This window comes from Columba livia, chromosome 7 (genome assembly GCF_036013475.1).
Source record: "Columba livia isolate bColLiv1 breed racing homer chromosome 7, bColLiv1.pat.W.v2, whole genome shotgun sequence".
In the NCBI taxonomy this organism is placed as follows: Eukaryota; Metazoa; Chordata; class Aves; order Columbiformes; family Columbidae; genus Columba; species Columba livia.
Genome location: NC_088608.1, coordinates 26,133,322 through 26,153,178, shown reverse-complemented (window position 1 = coordinate 26,153,178; position 19,857 = coordinate 26,133,322). Strand labels below are relative to the sequence as shown.

Sequence of the window (19,857 nt, the reverse complement as noted above, 5' to 3'; positions counted from 1 at the left end):
AGTGTCCCAGGTATTTGAGCCCAGACACCCTGGGCCTTGCTAAACCAGCTCGGCCATCAGCTCCAGCCTCTGGGCCTCGGAAGACTTGGTACCATCTTACAGAATGGCCCAGAGTCCAAACTTCCTCCCTCTTCCTCATGCAAAAAATCCCATTTCTCCCAAACCAAAGACCCAACTTCATGTTCACTTTGAAAACTACTATATTTGATCTTCTATATCCATAGGATACTGTCTTGTCTGGCATTAATATTAAACCAAGGTGTGTTGTTATCTACAAAATGTTATCCTGGTCACTACATTTTTCCTAGGTTAAAGAATAAGTACCTAAAAAATAAAGTTAAAGAAAACAGATAAATACAGAATAAGGTCTCTAATCATTCTAACATCAGCAGGTTAGTTTTTGGTTTTGTTTTTTTGGGAGGTTATCATCATTTGCTTTTAAGACATAAACCTGCAATTGCCAGGAGGATGTTGTAATAGACTCCTAGTTGGGTGCTGCTGGTGAAAGAATGTCAGAAATACAAATCATCTTCGCATCTATCAAAAAGCAGCCTGCTAGTTAGTACTGACAATAGTTATCTGTGCTAGAAACTGCAGGCGCTTCTGTGTTTGATGAAAGAGCACATTTAAAAACTCTAATTTTTTTGCTCTCTTGGAGGAAGAGCCCTCATTCTGCTCCATCCTGACTCCCCATACAAAGAATGGACAATTATTTATGTATAGCAAACATGCAGAGCTGTAACTTCATATGTCTGTGGAAGATACTGTTGTGGGACACAAAAATCTAGAATTGCTATTTATAGAACGCAGACTTTCTGTATTGACAAGAAAAAGACTGAAAAGCCTGTGGTATAAGGCTGATTTCTACCAACACAAAGTACAGTTCTGACACCCAACCACTTCATATTCAAGGAGAAAGTTCACAAAGGTGTGACAACAGCAGTTAAACTCCCATTGATCCCATATAGTTTGTCCCCTCCTATTATTCTCTACTCTGGTCTGACAGATGTTCAAAGAGGTAAGATCTTCGCTATGTCCTTTCCAACCAACTTTCATAATTCTCCTCCTTTCCATTTTATAAGCAAATCCCCGGAGCGTGCAGGGCCACCTGAGGAGAGACCATACTGGGCAACACGGAGGGAGCCCAAAGGAGAGGCAGCACTGGCTGACACAGCCCGCACTAAACTGGTTGGTACAGTTCAGAGAAGTCAGGCAGAAGAGCCTCCCTTATGTCATGTTTTCACTTGGAACAGAGAGAAGGCAACAGACAACACAAAAAAACGATGAAGAGCTAAGATTAAAGGCTTCTTGATTAGAAACTTGGCTGTTACCTGATTTTAAGGAGGCATTGAGTTGCAGGTGTAGAATTTTTAAAGTGGAGGGCAATTAGTCTTTTTCTTAAGTAGCCTACTGTTCCCAAACCAGGACAACTAAACTACTTGACATGTCAGACGCTACCCAGATTGGTAGAAAACATTGACTGAGAGCTTGTGAAGGATTCACATTATTGTACAGAGACCAGCCTACCATGATGTGTTCAATCCAATCTCTACATGCAGCATTTAGAGCATACAACTGACAGCTTCAGTGTCAGAACATAAACCAAGGAATAAAACAGGAATGGAAATGAAACATGATCAGGACAAATGGTCTCCTAGAATAGCAAGCTGTTAAAATTTATTAGAGGAACGAGAAAATAACGTTTTAGCTGATTTTCCACAACTCCGAGAGATGCACTACACCTACATTACATGCTGACAAAACAGTTTCATTCTACCACGGGACCTAGGAAGCAGCATCCACAGAACACATTTCTCTAGTGGCCAACTGTACAAAGAATATTTTGCTCTGTGAAACATTCTATAATAATTTGCTCCTCTTTTTCCTTCAGAAATGCTTCTGCTTCTCTCCATGTATTTTATATAGTAATTTAGGTGGGGAGTTTATTGTTTGTTTGTGTTAAAGAAAAGCTGTGATGCTTTCTTTTCCATTGCATCTTGCTTTAATTTAGGACTCCATCTCATTTTTGCATTCTGATAGCGTATTCTTTGGGAACTTCTCTTTAGTTTTAAGTCAGGCTTCTTCAAATTTATGTCCAGATGTCTTATAACACTTTCTAACCATTTTCAATCACAAATGTAAAAGATAGATTATCTCTGAGGGCTTTTTCACTAAATAAAGTGCTGCTATTTTATGATCAAAAGAACTGATTATTTTTGCCGTTCATTTCAATAATGTGTTATGAGGAAACCTATTGTGTTCACATATTAGGGCTATAACATCATCAATGAATAAAACATCTTGGCTTTATTTCTGATACCAGCAACAGCCACTCTCTGTAAAAAGACAGAGCATCTATTGAAATGAAAGAACTACAAGTGACAGACTAAGCCAAGGTCACTGCTAAGCCTCTAATACGAGCATGAGGGAAAGAGAGAAGGGTGATTTGCAGATATTACTGTAAAAGCACTTAATGTCATCATAGCTACATAAAATACATCCGGTACATAACCGGGAAACAAAGATTGTTTCATTAAAGATTTCGCTGATTAAGGCCCATTTGTAGTGAAGAATCAAGCACCTTAAGAAAGTATCTGATTTTGTTAAAAAGTTTCTAGCACTGAAATGCACCAAGCGATCATATTCTTCAAAACTGAAATATGTTCACTTTTTTTTTTTAATCTACTTTCTTCCTTTGGCATCAAGTCAAAGCAAAGAAAGGTGTAAGATATACCCTCCTATAAGTATTATTAGATCTCTAGGGGAAAATACAAGTTAGTAGGAGTCACGTTTAAAACAAGATGTAGCAGAGCTGTGGAACTGTTGGGTTTCCGAAGATGCTAAAAATGTAGAGGGATTCAAGGGGGAGAGCAAGGAACATACTGGGAAGGAAAAGCCACCAAGGGACACAAGGTACACCTGGTGGAGAACATCTTCTAGACTGAAAACAGCCAGAGGCTACATAAGACAAGCGCTCCTGGAAGTACACAGGCTTGTCCTTTTCCTGCCTTTTTCTTCCCCACGCATCTGGGTTTTGGAGTGTGATAAAAGGTCTCTTCATCTGATGCAGTACAGCTGCTGGTATGAGGTTTTTGCAGTTCCTCTGGCCTTCCCAGGCCTCATTTCTCCAATTCTCTTTCTATTCCTGTTCATGTTATTCAGGGTTTTCTTCTCCTGACATATTTCAGGTGAATATATAGGAGAGATATTTGCACATGAGAGCAATCTCATTCTCTCAGTTTATGGCTGTAATAAATCCACTCTGAGAGAAAGGAAGATCTAACCTCGTAAGATTTTTGGTTTAGTCAATCCCTGTACAGTTTAAGTAAGTTATACAAAATGAGCACATGGGACAAGAATATCAAACGCTTATTCCAAGTTTCCAAGTATGTTATTTGCAAGATATGTAAGCTTACAAAATATTTATGCCTCCATTACTCATATTCAGGTGATTTTTAAAAAGAGGCATAAACATCACAAAGTAAGTAGAAATCAGCTTTCGGAATACCTGAGACAGGTTTTTGACACTTGATATTCCTCACATCTGACTAAAGAACTGTGAAAGAAAGCATTCATAAAAATATACTAATTTATATATGTAGATTCTTTCTGTACAATCTATTTGCTAAACAAACAACTTATTATGACAACACTGAATTGCCAAGGAAAGTACCACTGCTCAACACAAAGTTTATCAATAGTAAAACCTCCCCTGCATAACAAGCAGATGAGGAGAGTGTCCATTAAGAAATGGCAACGTTTCTGTTGCAAACAACTAGTAGATAGATAAAAATTTAAATGTAAAGACTGGCAGTAACTTACACTATTTTTTCAAGGGCTCTATCAACAGGTTATATTATACAAGTACGGAGCTCTTTGAGTAACAGCAATGGCAAGCCTGAAGTTCAATCACACGGCTCTCAAAAAAAGTGTTCAGAAAATATAAAGCCAGCCCGCTTATGCTGTTCAAGTAGTTTTTGTGTGTGATGGAAATGGTATTTTAACATACATCAAAATGTAAAGCCATCAAATACTCTGCCAGCATAACAGCAAACCTCAGGAAGGGCAGGCATGGCTTTTCAGCAGCACTTTGTAAATGGGTTCTGCCCAGACAGAAATCCAGTAAGAGGTGCTGTGAAGGCAGAGTGCTCCACCAGCTCTTTCCTCCACAAGTGTCAGAGCCACAGCTACACCACACTTCTCATTGTATGCACTTCAGACCTCATGTGTGTGTGCCACCTCCTGCTCCCACACAAACTGTCCAGTCACTGAAGTGAATGAAGATAGCACCATTTTATGATTCAGATGACATCTCATTTTCCCCATAATTGACTCATTCACTTTACATCAGATAAATTTTGGGTAACTTTCATCAACAGGAACAACTCAGCAGCACGTCACACTCAGGTGGGTTCCATTCTATCATGGTGCTCATTTCTAATATAGTCTAAAAATAATACCTTAATTAAGGCCTTTGCTTTCATTTTTAATTGAGCATTTATTGACTGAAATTCTGTCAGCTGCCAATTTAGGCTTTTGTAACTCCTAAGATGGAAAACTTTTAAGAGGCTAGGTTCAAGCCTACCGTCATGCAGAAGGAACAAGCAGCAGCATGTTGCTACTCCAAAGTACACTGAACACACCATGACAGAAGACTTCTTTACAAGCAGCCCCCCTGTGCTCATGGTGAGAAATGCAGACAAGACTAGTCAGGGGAAGTGCTGGAACAAGTGGAAAAGAAAGGGTGAAAACCAAAAAGGGACAGCCAACTATTGTTTCTTGGCCACAGGAAGTCATCTGTCAGTAACTACTGCCTCTTAAGTCTTTCTTCAGCTAACTTATGGATATTCAACATATTTAAATACACAAGGCAGCTGTCCTGATGTCCAAATGAAACACACACACAGGAGTTTCACACCACAACCGAGCCCCTTAAACCCGACAGGGTGTACAGGCACTCCCTCTCTGCCCATTACCTCAGTGTTTTACAAGCTGAAATCACAATGAGTTATCCTGTCACCCCTCCACTGTAAAATGCAAATAATTAACAACAATGATACAACTGTTGAAAAGATTTAACCTATTTAGATAAGCAAAACAGAGCAGTCTTATATACAATATACCAGCCTCTAAGACAAAATATAGAAAGCCATTTTCATCCTTAATAACGATTAAATTACTTTTATTCCCATTTAAAATATACAACTTTGAAAAATTATGCAGCATACATTCAAATATGAATCGAATTCCTAAGTGTCCCATTATCCTATTGCTGACCAGTTTAATCCAATGATCTGTCAACACTGCTTATTTATGGCCAAAGGAGAATAACCTCCATAAAGAAATATTTATATCTGATATCGCAGCTTTTCCTTACACACTTACAGTTAGAAGTCAATTTCAGTAGGCCTTTCTCCAAACACTGCTGCTTGTTCCTATAGGAGAAACATTCCACAAAGATCCCAGGAAGTGCAAAAAAAAAGTCGAGTCAGCTATTTTAGAAATAGCATTTGAGATACAAGAGTCAATTTCGCAGTGTCAAAAATAACCATTAAAGCTAATATTACCACCCAAAAGCAGTTCGAGAAAGCTCACCAACAATGCCACAAATCTTAATGGTCTTTAAGTAGTAATTTAGAAGCTTTAGGAAAAAAAATAAAATAAAATCAATACATACAGTATAATTAGCACAGCAATAGTGTTGCCAATACTATTAGGAGTATGGCAAGGAAGCGTAACCTACAGCCCCCTTGAAAAAGCACCACCACTGAAAAATCTTTATGGCAGGGACTTGATGAATTTTCAAAGGGCACATTGGCTTCATTTAAGCCCAACATAAGTGCCCCTGCAGGGTATGAGCCTGCTCTGCTTTGAAGCAACTTCCTACTGCATAACTCTGTGTTATTTATAGAACACCACTGAGATGACAGGCATTTTTTAGACTCTAACATCCCTGCTCTGCAGAGCTTCAAGCCTTTGCTAATGCATGAAACACAGAGGGGTAAGAGTCAAACGGCAATGAGTGATGTATAGAGTGTATCAAATCAGTTAATGGATGGGTAGGAGGTAAGAACAGTAGGGGAAAAAAGTCAGCTGCTAAATTTTACACTGCATGAAGTATAGAAAACGAAATTGTAACTGCAGTTAGTCCTAATGTGGCTGAAGCCAACATCATCACTTCTTTATCAGGACCAGAGAAAATATTTATTACTACTAGTAAATGAAGTTGATATATCCTAACTTAACAGAGAAAAATCAGCACAAGTATTTCAAAGTTGATAGTTTTTATTTACAGTTTTGTTGGCAAAAGGCAGTGGGAAAGTTTAAAACATTTTAAACAGGGGGCACCATGTTGTATTATATGATGTATCAGTTCACAATCGCTATCTTCAGTATCCAGCTGATCAAATCAAGCTGATCACCACTTCAAGGAGCATAATCTGCATCAGCTCCATTAGAGTATGCTGCCTAAAACCACTTCAGGCAGTTTCTAAATCAACACAATCACTAATAAAAATGCAGTTCTGGCGAAGAATGTATACTTCGATTTTTATACTGTACCTGATATCAAATTGCTCACTTACACTTGCATACTGGCAGAGCAGTTACACTTCCTACTTTTAGTGGAAAGATACAATCTCATTTTCTGCAAATTCAGCTGGCAGGTAATTCTGAGCTAATCTGAATATTTTACTGTGAGCATAGTCAAGACTGGAGTAGATGAGACTGAAGGAAAAGATTCCTGGTACATGACGTGCCCATCAGAATCAGCTGGATAACCATAAACATCCTGTTTAAGAATTCTATTCAAGAAGGAGAAAAAAACGTAGTCAGTTTTCACTATATCACATGGATTTAACTTGTCACTTGAGCTTTTAAATTCATTCTTCTAAATCAAGAGTGTTTAGTTCTTCTTCTAGTTCATCCAAGTCCTCGCCAGTAAAAAGATTTTCATCAACTGGAACTGCATCAATTACTCCATTTTCCAACTCCCCATCTCCATCATTATCTTCCTCTAAATCATTTTGCTCACTGCTGTTTATATCGCCACCAGAGGCTTCACTTAATTTATTATCTGAAAATAAAAACAGTTCTTACATATTTCAGTGTCATACATTTTTTAATCACTAATTCACAATTCCACTAAACAGGCTTTAAAGTTCTAAAACAATAAAGAAGTTACTTTTCTGAAATTTATGTAGACTTCTATTGGTTAAATTGCATGTACCTGATTAATATATAGATTTGGATCATCAGTTACTAAAACAGGTTAAAAAAACCACCTCCAACTCCTGTTTTCATAGTAGGGTCAAACTCTATGAGCTGCTCACACTCACTGTCTGCACTGAAAGGATTCAGGGTCTTAAAGACCAGGGCCTGCGTTCCACAAGCACACCAGGATCAATGCTTTGCTCTAACAAATTAGAAGCTGATTCGAGCCAGCTAGAAAAACTGAAGAAAAGCTTGGGCTTTGTTATTATTCATTTAAACATTTACCAAATCTGAAAAAAAAAAAAAAAAAAAAAAAAAAAGGAAGCTGCTAAAACAAACATCTTGAGGATTTACTTGAAGCAGCCATAACACTAGCTTTTATTCAAACTTGAATTTAAGAATATAAGAAGTGCATAGAATTTACTTGAAACTGCTCCTTTAGTAACTACACGTATCATTAATAATGACTTCCCCAGCTTTTCAAACAAACCCTTATTTCCAGCAGATCAATAATTCATCTCCATCTACCTTTTGGGAAGCTCTTAACAATTCACTCCCATATCAATGATGCCTAAATAATGAACTTACCGTCTTTTTCCAGGAAACCGTATGTGCTGAATCGCTCAGGACTGGCCACAGTAATACCAGTCTCATCTACAGCCTTTGGGACATAGAGGTTCAAATCTACATCATTTATGCAGACAGGGTCTTCCACCTGAAAAATAAGCCAAGATGCTTCACGTGAATTACTTTGCTACAGAAATTCTTATTTCTGCAGGATTTCTACATTTTTTTTAAATCTTCTATTTGAAACAAAAATTTTGACAAAATGTGTACCGTGTAGCAGTGTTAAATTAAGAACCAAGATTATTGGTTGCACTATAAGAGCAGAAATGAGAAGTTTTCAAACTTGAATGTAACTTGAAATATTATTCAAGCTAGTACTGTTATTTACCTCATCATCATCTCCCGTTCCTTGAATATAACGGGTGTCATCTGCTTCTTCGTCATCAGCATCAACCAACTCTGGTCGGAACTCAAATACTTCACGTCCACTAATCTATTAACGAAAAAAATTATATTAATCACTTTATAGATTTCATACTGCTGTAATAAAAAAAAAAAAAGGCAAAGCAATTCCAGGCCAGCTACCTTACCACAAAAACTAATTTACTCTTTCTTCTTGCATTAAGAATTGGACTGTAGAACGTACCACCAATGCTTTGCCAGCTTTAAAATCTGCTTTTCTCCTTTCCATATCTTGCTCAGCCTTATCAATTTTTTCTTGTCTTTTTCTTCTCTTCCATGCAAGAAAACACTCTAGGGTAATTTTGGTAACATTTGGTCCTAAGGCAGCACGCTGTCAAATAAAGAGACTGATTAATGCTAGAAATTGTTTCCAAAGGCTATAACAAATCAGAGATTTAATTATGCCTTTCCAGAAACCAATTAAACACATTTCTTTCTAACTCTTTCTTCACTCCCACCACTGTTAAACATGTACCAGCAACTCAAAGTTTGACTCAACACACAATTTTCCAGTTAGCGAGATGAATGGACATGAAAGTTAACATGAGAAGTGGAAGAGGACAGAAACCAACAACAGCTCAGGTTCCTCAAACTGAGGCTGCCAGGCAGTGGGGACAGAAACCAGCAGAGCAGCAACCTAACGCCTTCAGAGGGGCCCTTTCTCTTGGTGTTGCTTCCTTGTTACAGAGTTATGAGAGAACACTAGAGGCAGTGAGCTGGGGATAAGAAAGGCCCATAGAAGCAGTTGTAGCAAACAAAGGGAACACAGCAGTAAGAAAAGCCTCCTAAAAAAGATTAGCGAACCTGCACTAAATATGCAGCTATAGTTCAATCTATTCACTAGGTAATAGTTTCTAACCAAAGACACAAATCAAACATTTTGCGTCCTTCACCCTGCCTCAAGCTCATGCAGCTATAAAAACAGTTTATACTTTCTAATTACTAATTAGGAAGTTATTAGCAACTGTCCCTTCAGAGTACTGAAAACAAACACCACCCAAAGGTACCTGTCTGAGAACTTTACCTCTTTTTCTATTAGATCTTCTAAAGAAATTTCATCTTGCTTTTCCTCCTTCTTTTTGTCTTTTTTTAATACAAAACCTGGAGGGAGAGCATGGCGATACATGCAGTTGTCTCCTCCGCCTGGACAGACCCAGAACCAACCATATTTGTTGTTTTCAATAGCATCAAGGAAATATTTGCAGACCTGTGTAAAACATCAGTTGTTAGCACTGCATTCTCTTTTCATACCCAGCGATTTACTCTACACATATGGCCACTACCTGTCAGAAGTACAGTAATTCAAAGCCAGTCATGCTAAAAACAGAAGAGGCACATGAAATGCATTGCTACTAAAAAAGCAGACAAAAGAAGTGCAAATTGTTATCTATAAGGCATGTAGTCAACAGTTTTTTCCCATTAATATAATCCCAATTATAAAAATAAAGGTTGATTCAGAAGACAGGCAGTTATGCATGACTACAAACCCCAGAGTGCCTGTAAAAGCACACTGACAGCCTTTCTGTTCTACTCACCAACAGCTGTGTCATGTTAATAAAAATAAATTGAACCTGCCTCAGGTGTTAAACCTTCCAGCTTAAGATCCTGAGGTAAAGACGCTATTCTGGGACTCTTATCAAGCAATTCACAGTTCAAACTTGGCCAAAAAGTTTAACTTTTGCAAATTTAGGCAGTATCAATAGAACATTTAATTATTTGGTATTGAAAACAAGGTAAAATACTTCAAAAGAATGAAAAAAGAGGTTGTGCTATTATAACATTTAGTCTCCAAACTGAAGAATATTCTTGAAGTTAGAGGTCAGGAACCATTAATAACTCCATTAGTAAATTCCACCTTATAGGAGACAAGTAGGATGCCCTAGATACATGACTAATTCCTTTAGCATCTCTATTTTGAAAACTCTAAATCTACTACCCATTTCTATTTTACAACAGAAATAGAAAATACCTTGTGATGGCTGAAAGAGCTTTGGGGTGTGGGTTTTTTTTTTTTTAATACATTATTAGTAATACTATCAGCCAAACTGTATACTCAGAATATTGTTATAATATTCCACTCAAAATCTTTAGATAATGATAAACATATCTAATACCAGTCTGCAGTTAACTCTAGTACAGCTCAATTTAAAAAAAAAAAAAAAAAGACATACTATTTGAGTTTTGGGTTTTTTCTTTTCCGCCTCACCATGCTTCTTGTTCACCACTTCTTCCAGCTTTTTCTCATCCCAGTTATCCATTGTATCTAGAAAAAGACAGACACAAGAATTCACAAGAATTCCAAATGCTAAAAAATGTTGTCAAGTGGCTTTTCTCCCTAACAACAGTTTTAATGCGCCATTTTTACATTTTAGTTTATAGAATGGAAAATAAATCAGGCCTTTATAATGAAGTCTTCAAAATCTCCTATGCTGCTCACAAGATCATTTCCTCAAAAGTCTTAGAAACTTATAGAAGAAAAAAAGGAAGACAACTGAAAAGAAGGTTGGTGGCTAATGTTGGGAGATAGAGATCATTTAACTTGAGGGTCAAGAGAGATAACAGCAACTTATCTGTGTTGAAGTTAAAAGAACATGCTATTAAAAGAGCAAGATCACCAATGGCAACAGCAATAGTGAATCTATGGGATCCTATAATATTACTTTAGGCTAAAACTCAAATAAAGACCAAGACATGATGAATTGTGGAAAAACAAAATAGATTCTTTTGACTGTAAAATCACTAACCCCTGCTAAGTTAAAGTAAAATTCAGAGTATTTAGCCAACAAATCATCTGGGAAAAGGAAGAAAATATTCCAAAGTATGCTGAACTCTAGAACTGTGCACAATGGGGCAGACACATTTTCTGGAAGGCAACTATGGCTGCTCATTACACTGCCTCCTTTTGCACCTCCGTTTTATTCAACTTAGAAGAAGTCAGCAACTCTAAGAAAGACCAAATACTGTACAACCTGCTACTTGTATGACATAATAGATCACACAGCAGAATTTTAAAACTACCATACAATATCACTAGGTCATACTTCTTTTGTAAACAAGGTCTAAAGAATACTTGTGAGCAAACAAGTTTCACTGTTCATAATTTTGAACATGGTGGTATGGATTGTCTCAGTCATTGATCAGAGCCTTCAGCATCAAAACCACAACACAAGGAGACTCAATCATAAAAATCCAGTTTCAGAATCGGAATAGTTCATTTTCTAGAAGTATTGTACCTTTTTCAAGGTCTTCATCTCTTGCATCAATGTAGACACTTCGTTTTTCACACTTTCTTTCCAAAGACAGATCATGAGAAAACTTGCATTTGTCTCCTTTAGTGCATTGTCCTTGCTTGAAGAAAGCGCAAACCACAGATTTGGGGTCAGCACCTGTGCAAAGAAAGTTTTTATATTTTAATACTATTTTTAAGCAAAAGCTATGTGTTAGAGGTTCTGAGAACAATGTCAAGGATCATACAATCTTTACAATCTATAGAGAATGAAAGTTGTTTAAGGTGAGGTTCATCGAAAGTAAATACTTAATGTCCTGAACATGTCATATTTACTTTGTATAGCATTATATTTGCATTAAGTATCAAAGCTAGCACTTGACTGTTAAAAAAAAAAATACAGATAGCACTGCACCCCAGGAATTATTCATTCATATATATATGTAATACATATGAGATATCACTCCGTGCAACTTCTTCCCTATACAACGAAGTATTTTTGCCTCTAATACACAGCAAAGCATCTACTGGATGTCAGAGTTTACTTAAGAGATCAACACCACACTGGAATAAATCCTAATATTCTAACCTGCACTCATTCAGACCACTTTTTTTTCTTTAATAATAGAAATAAGGTGGCTACTCATAACCTCCAAAATAAGCAATTTTTGTTATACTATGAGCTATTCAATCAACCTAACTACAGTTTAAATAAATATAATCCCAAAGGAATTATTTCACCATTACGAGGTGAGAGCAAAAGTGAACGCAGGTAGAAACTTATTTATGAGACACAACTAAATCAGAAATACCTTACTTTTAATATTTGTTAAGTGCTCATCTAAGATGTCAAACTTGAGTTTTTCACTTGCTGATTTTATCCTTGGTGCAGGTCACCAATGACACCTGTTTGAAATCTTAACTAAAAATCTGCTTTTTTTTGGTGTTTGGTTTGTTTGGTTTTTTTAAACACTGAGTAGATCCCTGAAAGAACTTCACATAATATAGCTCTCCTTGTTGGCAATCTTGACAGAAAGGCAAAGCTTTAATTACAACAATATAAGTCTTCTGGAATAACTTTAAGTCAATAACTATTATATTTGGAGAAAGCTGACCACTGCAGATCATAAACAGAAAACTGGCCTTTGTTGCTGCTAAGTGCCACAATGAACAAAGTATCCGGTGTGCTTTCAAAACTTATATGTAAACCACACATGTTTAATAAAAAATTATTGCACATAATTTCATTAGTTCCAGAAGAATAAAGGAAAGAGTTAATCACATGACATTTAGTTAATTCCTACATGTGTTTTTTTGTTTTGTTTACGTCCCACATGGTAGCCAATTGCAGAGTTTCCTAGAAGATTAAAACACTCTTAACCTTATATTTCATGACAAAACTAGTTTGTTCAATAACTGAGTTCAAGTAAGATCACATTTCCAAACCCAAGTCCTACTGTTAATTGTAAGGTGGAACAGAAGTAACTGGAAATTTTTTACAGTTCTGATTTGAACACAAGTTTTCTGTGAAGACAACAGTGATCATATTTTATTCCTTGTCATACCTGCATGTTCGTGTTTCCCTGAGCAGACAAGCTGCTTTAAACAATACTATCATGCATACCAAAAAAATCATGCCACTCAACCAGAAGCATCTAATTAAGGAAACTGTATCTATAGCTTCCCTGTCAATATTGACGTAGCTTTTGATATCCTAATGACCTAGTAACCCCAAACGAGTTACTGAAAAAAAATATCAAATCGTTACTGACAAACTACTTGGTACACTAGACAGAGAAGGAAACAGACATATCTACTCCATTAAAAAATGAACTGGCATTTTCAAAGGATTATTTTACCTGAAGTTATATAGGAATAAGAGAACATAAATTCAAATAATTTAGTTACTGGTACCTTTGCTAATTTTCTGTGCAGCAACTACAGGCTTGAAGAGTTCATTTAATTCTTGTAATTCTTTCTTCTTATCTTCTTTTTTTAATTTCTTCTCACTTTCTGTCTGAGCAGCCTATAATGACCCCAAATTTGAAGTTATTACTATAAAATTAGAATGACATTACTCGCTTCACATGAACTGTACATTAAGGTCTGTGATTCTGTGAAACCATTCTAAATTTATAAGGGGAAGAGGGAAAGAACCTGCGACTTCTGCATTTCTCTGAATTCCTGCCCTTGTGTGCGTGGCCAGTGCCATCTAGCGGTACCGCCCTTTCAGACAGAAGAGATTCCAAATGCAAATTGTCAGGGATGTGAGATGCTGGTAGGTACCATGAGGTGACACGGTAACCTTTATTCCAACTTTACAGGCGAGGAAATCAAGTGAAAGATATTGAGACTGGGAGAGGAAATTGCTCGTCTGTGACACATTAGCAGTTACTTCCAGATCTGTGCAAAAACCATCTCTCTCTAGTCCCCTCTGTGCTGCTTTGCTCTTTCTCTTCACATATCCCCATAGCAATTTCAGGAAATCTGTCCTTAGAATTTGATAATCAATTTTAGAACACTGTATGTCTGAATTTATATCAGTTTGACACATCAATGTCTCAGTGATAACCACTGGTTTATAAGACTTTTTTTTTTTTTACAGATACTAGGGGTCCAAGATTGAACAACAAGCTCACTAAGGAAAGGAAGGTTTGTAAATAAGAAAAAAACCTGACTCTGCCTTACTCTTTTTGGATAAGCCAGAAAAGGCCTGTATCTGTATCAGAGCAACAGAGAGGGATGAAAACAGAGTACTGAGGGAAACATTATTAGATAATTCAACTCTTTAAGGGAAGGCAGTGAAACTAACACCACTATACAAGTATGGGGTCTACTTTATTTGTAAAATATGGTGTAATATTAAAAAATGAGCTTTGTTCTTATGGTGAATTAGGATAACATACACCAGATGGTTTTAAAAAGGAACTGATTAGTTCGGTCAGTTTTCACACTATAAGTTCACAAATCCTATTTTATGTAACATACAGACCCACACGTCAACTATGAAGAATAGTACTTTAAGAAAGCTTTTGTTTCACCCCAGCATTCTAGAAAGCACGAAGATGAAGCTTGCCTCTTTTTAAAGCAAACAAACACTAACCACAAATATGAACACCATTTCTATTTGTATCTCAGGACACAAAAACCCCTGCCTTTAAGTTTTCTTTCCTTCTCAGAGACAACCCTAACTGAAAACTATTTTACAAAATAAGAACCGTATAATCAGTTCTAAAAATTAGCTTCCAACATCCATCAGTCAATAGCTACAAGCATTTGAGAAACAAATTATTTTCAGTTGGTTAATTTACATACTGGTATACCTATACATGCTACAGATTCAAAGATTTCATACATAAGTTTCAGAACCGTCTGAGTAACACACACATAGAATCATAAGGGACATCGAGTAGTGCTTTCCACTACAAGAAATTATTAGATCTGATGACCCAAATATCAACTTTACAAGTAAAGTCATCCTTGACATTTGTTAGTTAATACTTGTGTTATTTACGGAATTTAACATACATTATGACATCATGAATTTAGCTGATGCAAGTGTCATTATTTTACAGGCTTATTCATAGAACAGGAAGCTGTGTAAATACTTACCAACCAGCTTCCCCAGCACTCAGGAATAAGAGACTTGGCTCACTGTCATTACAATAATATTTTGATGAAATCTGTGCTTTCTGATTAAGTAGAATCTAAACATTACAATTTACTTCATTATACAAAAGAAAACCAGAGGAGTAGACAGTGGCTCAAAAATTCAGTTTCTTTGACCAGTTCACCAAATAGATGCAGACTTGTCATACTTGTTTCTACTTTTTATTAAAATAAATAGTAGAACAACAAGTACACAAGGGCCTATACTTATTTATTCTTCTCTCAATTCCAGTTTCAGTATTAGTAACAACTACTCTTATTTTTAACTGTTCACTATTTCTTAGATCAAGTGTGAATTAAAGGGAAGAAAAAAGAATGTCCAACTGTACTTTGCTGATCACCAGTTTCCACAATTAAATTTCAGTTACACCTTAAACTTAATTGATACTTTCAAAATACTATGTAAACATAAAACCCACCCTTGTTAGTTGAGTTTAGGGGGGAATGGCTGGGTGTTTTTTTTGGTTTTTGATTTATTTTTAAAAAAACCAACAAAATCCCATCCTGTACAGAGGTACCTAATTCAGAGCTAGACAAGCTTTGCAAGAGGACTGTTAGTTAAATCTGTGCTAGTCACAATACTTTAGGCAAGTAACATTTCAGCTTTTTTCTACTTTAGTATTATATGACAATTTATAATTACAAAAAAAGATTATTTGACTATAGAATGGGAAAAATTACACAATAAATGCTTACCTGACGTGGATTTTGCTGACCGAATTTAACCTGGTGAGTCACGGCCTTGATAAATTTCTGTTGCTTTGCACCTTTTTTATTCTTTAGACCAAATGTTTTATCCTAAATCAAGAGATAAATACAGCCACATTAGTTGAAACAAGTTTAAGTTGTTACCAAAACAAGACAGACCTGCCACTCCCGCCAGGTTTTCAGTTAAACACAGACTGTCTCCTCTAGCAACACACCCAATCCAAGAAACACTATGGACAATATTTAGATCCCTCACACCATCTTCAAAATTTGCTTTTCCAAAGCAGCTATTAAATGCTGCTTTTGTGTGAGCTGTTGCTTTTATCACCAGACCTACTTGTGTCCAAATACGAGTACACACACAGGGTCTCCAGGCCCCTCAAAGCAAAAGGACAAGATGTTTTTGGTAGCTACTCAAGTAATCTCTGAGGAAAACGTGAACACTGAATAGCCGTAAATACTGCCTTTTTTTTCGCTGCTGTCTACCTGAAATCACTTATTACTTCTATCTTCAAGTATTCATATATAAATGTTACATATTTATTATGCAGACAAATATTGCCCCATGTAATATATTACTTTTTATTTTCAAGTATTTTAAGCTTTTCATTTTCCAGCTGTACTAATTTGAAGACATCCTTCCCCTCTGTCAAGTCCAGACTGGTGCATGCACTTCCTAAACTCCATTGCATCATGTTTCTGTTTACCGCCTGAACCAATTCTTCCTCTTTATCTCCAGTTTTATTGTTAAGACAGATTTCTACACCGAACCTATTAAGAACTCCATTTAAAAAGCTCATTCTCACAGGAGTATGTGAATTAGAAATTATCTTCTGTACTAGAAATACCTTCATTAAAAACCTACCCCTACCTTTGATTTGACACTAGTATTTTTTTCCTTCCAGCAACAACAGATATTCATCCAGTGATAATACCTCAATTCAAACATACTTTTAGAAACCTTAAAAATCCAGAAGTATATTCTAAAAGAATGACAGAATAAACAGTTCCAAGTTTCCAGAGTTACTCTGTTTTCATTTACAATATATCCCCTCTCAACAGCAGCTGGTCCTCTGTTACTTCATGCTAATTTGAAGAGTCTGCAAGTTGTCAAAATAACTAGTCAGGAAAGAAAATACATAGTTCACACACGTGATTTCCGTAACAACTGCCAGATGGAATATATATTCCCATGTATGTGAATTATGTAACAGATCGTTGTCAATAATCAATGCACATTTTTCCCCCCTTTCAGCTGTTTTTTAGTTTGGTTTTGTTGGGTTTTTTAATAATTAAAAACCAGAATTATCCTATGTAGCTAGATTCAACAAGAACATCAGAAACACTGAAGCCAACAGAGAGTGAGAACAACGACTGCAATCTAACATTCCCAAATAATGTAGAAATAATATTTTAGAGTGCTAGATCAAAAAGAACATTTGCATTACATGAATATTCTGCCTGAACAGCTGAGCTGCTTCTATCTTCCATGCCAATAGATATAGGCAAACATTTCATTTTCTTATAACTGCTCTCTCCTTGTACATTCAACACCACTTTCTTTTGTATAGCAGAAGATTTGCATGACCATCCTAATAATTACCACACACATACACCTCTAACAGCTTCTTTAAAATCTGTTTTACCACGGAATTGAGCATCAGTTAAGATCACTGAACGGTTTGGCTTGGAAGAGACCTTAAAGATCATTTAGTTCCAACCCAAACCACGGGCAGGGACAGTTTCCACCAGCCTGGCCTTCGACACTCCCAGGGATGGGGCATCCACAGCTGCTCTGGGCATCCTGCTCCAGTGCCTCACCACCCTCATGGGGAAGAACTCCTTCCTTATATCTAAAGAGAATGAGATATTACTGATTAACGTTCAAATTATTTCATATTCAACCTCAGCGAAAGACTTACTAAATTGTTACTCCAGGAAGTGGCTCCTGAGCCACACAGATGCAACTGTATCACAAAGACCCAAAACAAACTACACACAGGTTTTAAACTGAGTGAGAAATGCAAAGCTACAGCTCGAAAAGCCAGGCTCAGAAAATACAGGAACACACAGAACAAATATCTGGAGAAGGGAAAGGAAGAGCTCTCTGGTCAAATCACCTTCAGCCCAAAACTAGCTCTGCCCAGAAGTCGTTCCGGCTGAAACCCCGATCCCCAGTCCAAGAAGGGCAGCGGCCACCAGCACAACTGACAGGAACATGGGCAGTGACCCCACAGCTCCGCAGCCGCCGACGGAACCTGCAACCGCCGGCGCGGTGCTGCTGGGCTGGGCTGCGGCCCCGCAAACACCGGCTTCGGGCTTCACGACCATCGCCGCGGCCGCTCCGGCCGGAGAGGCAGCCCGCGGGGGTCTGGGGAGCCCGGCAGCAGCGCTCATACTCGCAGCCGGGGCACGGCACAGGGAGGCACAGGAACTGCGCTGCCGCGTCCCGGTGGACCCGCGGAAAGCGCCAGGCCCCGGGAGCGGCCGGAGAGCGGCCCGCTCGGTGTCGGCGGCAGCGGCCGCCTGGGCCCAGCGCGGCCCTGCTCGCCTCACCTCGATGATTTTCTCCTTCTTCTTCTGGTCCGCCTTCTTGCTGCCCCCCGCCGGCTGCTGCTGCTTCTTGGGGGGCATGGCGGGGAGCGCAGCGGCCTCAGCTCTCGCTCGGGGTCTCTCGGGGCCGGGGCCGCCGCGGGGCCGCAACTGATCCGGCGGCCGCGGGGCACGCTGGGAAGGCAACGCGGGCAGGGCGCGAGGGCCCAATAATCTCCCGGCAGGCAGCGCGTGGCGGAGCGACAGCCGGGCGCTCCGCCCAACGTCACAGAGGGGCGGGGAACCCCGGAGTGGGCTCCGCCCCCCGGGCCGAACGCGGGGCTGGGGCGTGCGGAGGCGCCGTCCTCGCTGAGATGTGTTATAGATTGTAAAAGCCGACTTTGTGGTCTGACTGTGTTCAACCTGTCATTTTAGTAGTTCATGTCCTTCATCCTTGCAAGTTGACATGATGAATTTTGTATTTTGATCACTGGTCCAGCTAAGAAATAATTAAGCCAGTTCTGGGAATCAATCAAAGGAAAACCACAAAGCTTAAAACTTGCTAGGGCCCAATTCTGTACTGACATATAGGGAGCTGCCCTAAATTTTGGTGAAGGTTCCTTTTTAGGAAAGGCTGCAGATCCTCTTGTACCCGACTGGCTTTTTAGATAAACAAGAGCAGAACCTCTTGCCAGTGAGATCTGGTAGATTGAGACTTGAATGTCTGAAAAATGCTATTGCCAATAAATCACCATGTACTACCATAAATATTGGGGAGGATAAAAGTGTGCAAAATGACCCAAGATATATTGTAGTAATCAGTCATATCCAGAACCTTTAGTGTGGAGCAGGCAAATCCATCTTTGTTGAGATTGTACTTCTTTATGACACATGTAATTAAAAGATTCATTCTTCTAAGACTGAAGAACAGTATTTTATTTCTAGTTTCTGGGAATTTATGCAACTTTGTTCTAGTTTGCATTAAGCATTAGATTTTGAACTAGCTTAGGCTAGACTTGTGAGTAAATACAAGTCAGTACTATCTACAATATTCAATTAAAAAAAAAAAATAAATAGCAATAGAAATACCAGGCTTAACATGACTCAAGCTTCTGGATTTTTTTCTGTTTTCTTTACCTTAAAAATTAAGATCACTACTCTAGTTCTTATTAACTACTTTATGAATAGTTTAATGAATGACAAGGGAATGATTAACTTAGAGGTGTTTATGGGTCATCAAAGAGCCCATTGTACTTTACTGACTATTCTGTTTCACTATGTTATGTGTGCATCTTTCACTATTAAAGAAATGAACCAAATTCAATACATTGTACTGTTTTTTTCCACAAAAGTATAGATCTAGCCATGTATTTCTGCTGAGTGGGAAAGGTGAATATGAACTTAAAGCACAGCCAAAGAGCTGCAGTTTGCACCCAAATGGGCACAAGCAGCAGCTTCCAATTCCTTCCTTCTCTGTCAGA

The 19,857-nt window shown here is 38.0% G+C and overlaps 1 protein-coding gene and 1 long non-coding RNA gene across 3 annotated transcripts in view; one reads left to right on the top strand and one right to left on the bottom strand.

Annotated features, from left to right (window-relative positions):
* LOC110360024 (uncharacterized) overlaps positions 1 to 10,743 on the top strand; it is a 70,513-nt gene extending 59,770 nt beyond the window's left edge. The window contains exon 4 of the long non-coding RNA XR_010473708.1: positions 10,614 to 10,743. This is a non-coding gene — a long non-coding RNA (uncharacterized LOC110360024). The remainder of the gene's footprint in view (positions 1 to 10,613) is intronic.
* On the bottom strand, positions 6,268 to 18,636 carry ZC3H15 (zinc finger CCCH-type containing 15). Of its 2 annotated transcripts, none has more exons than XM_065068925.1 (10): positions 18,401 to 18,636; positions 15,833 to 15,934; positions 13,382 to 13,493; positions 11,475 to 11,627; positions 10,413 to 10,504; positions 9,266 to 9,448; positions 8,426 to 8,572; positions 8,168 to 8,272; positions 7,801 to 7,927; positions 6,268 to 7,075 (listed from the first exon to the last, which is right to left on the bottom strand). In XM_065068925.1, the coding sequence occupies exons 1-10, from the start codon at positions 18,476 to 18,478 to the stop codon at positions 6,882 to 6,884; spliced, it is 1,293 nt and encodes a 430-aa protein (XP_064924997.1). In that variant the 5' UTR covers positions 18,479 to 18,636; the 3' UTR covers positions 6,268 to 6,881. The 2 variants fall into 2 exon arrangements, with proteins under 2 accessions (XP_064924997.1, XP_021145767.2); XM_021290092.2 differs by lacking the exon at positions 18,401 to 18,636 and adding an exon at positions 16,716 to 17,962.
* Between the last annotated feature and the right edge of the window lie 1,221 nt (positions 18,637 to 19,857).

Excerpts from the sequence above, each read along its gene's own strand:
- ZC3H15 (XM_065068925.1), bottom strand. The coding sequence starts at position 18,478 with ATGCCCCCCAAGAAGCAGCAGCAGCCGGCGGGGGGCAGCAAGAAGGCG. Across the intron at positions 10,505-11,474 it reads AGATGAAGACCTTGAAAAAG|ATACAATGGATAACTGGGAT; the intron begins GTACAATACTTC and ends GTCTTTTTCTAG. Across the intron at positions 7,076-7,800 it reads CGGTTTCCTGGAAAAAGACG|ATAATAAATTAAGTGAAGCC; the intron begins GTAAGTTCATTA and ends TTTTATTTTCAG.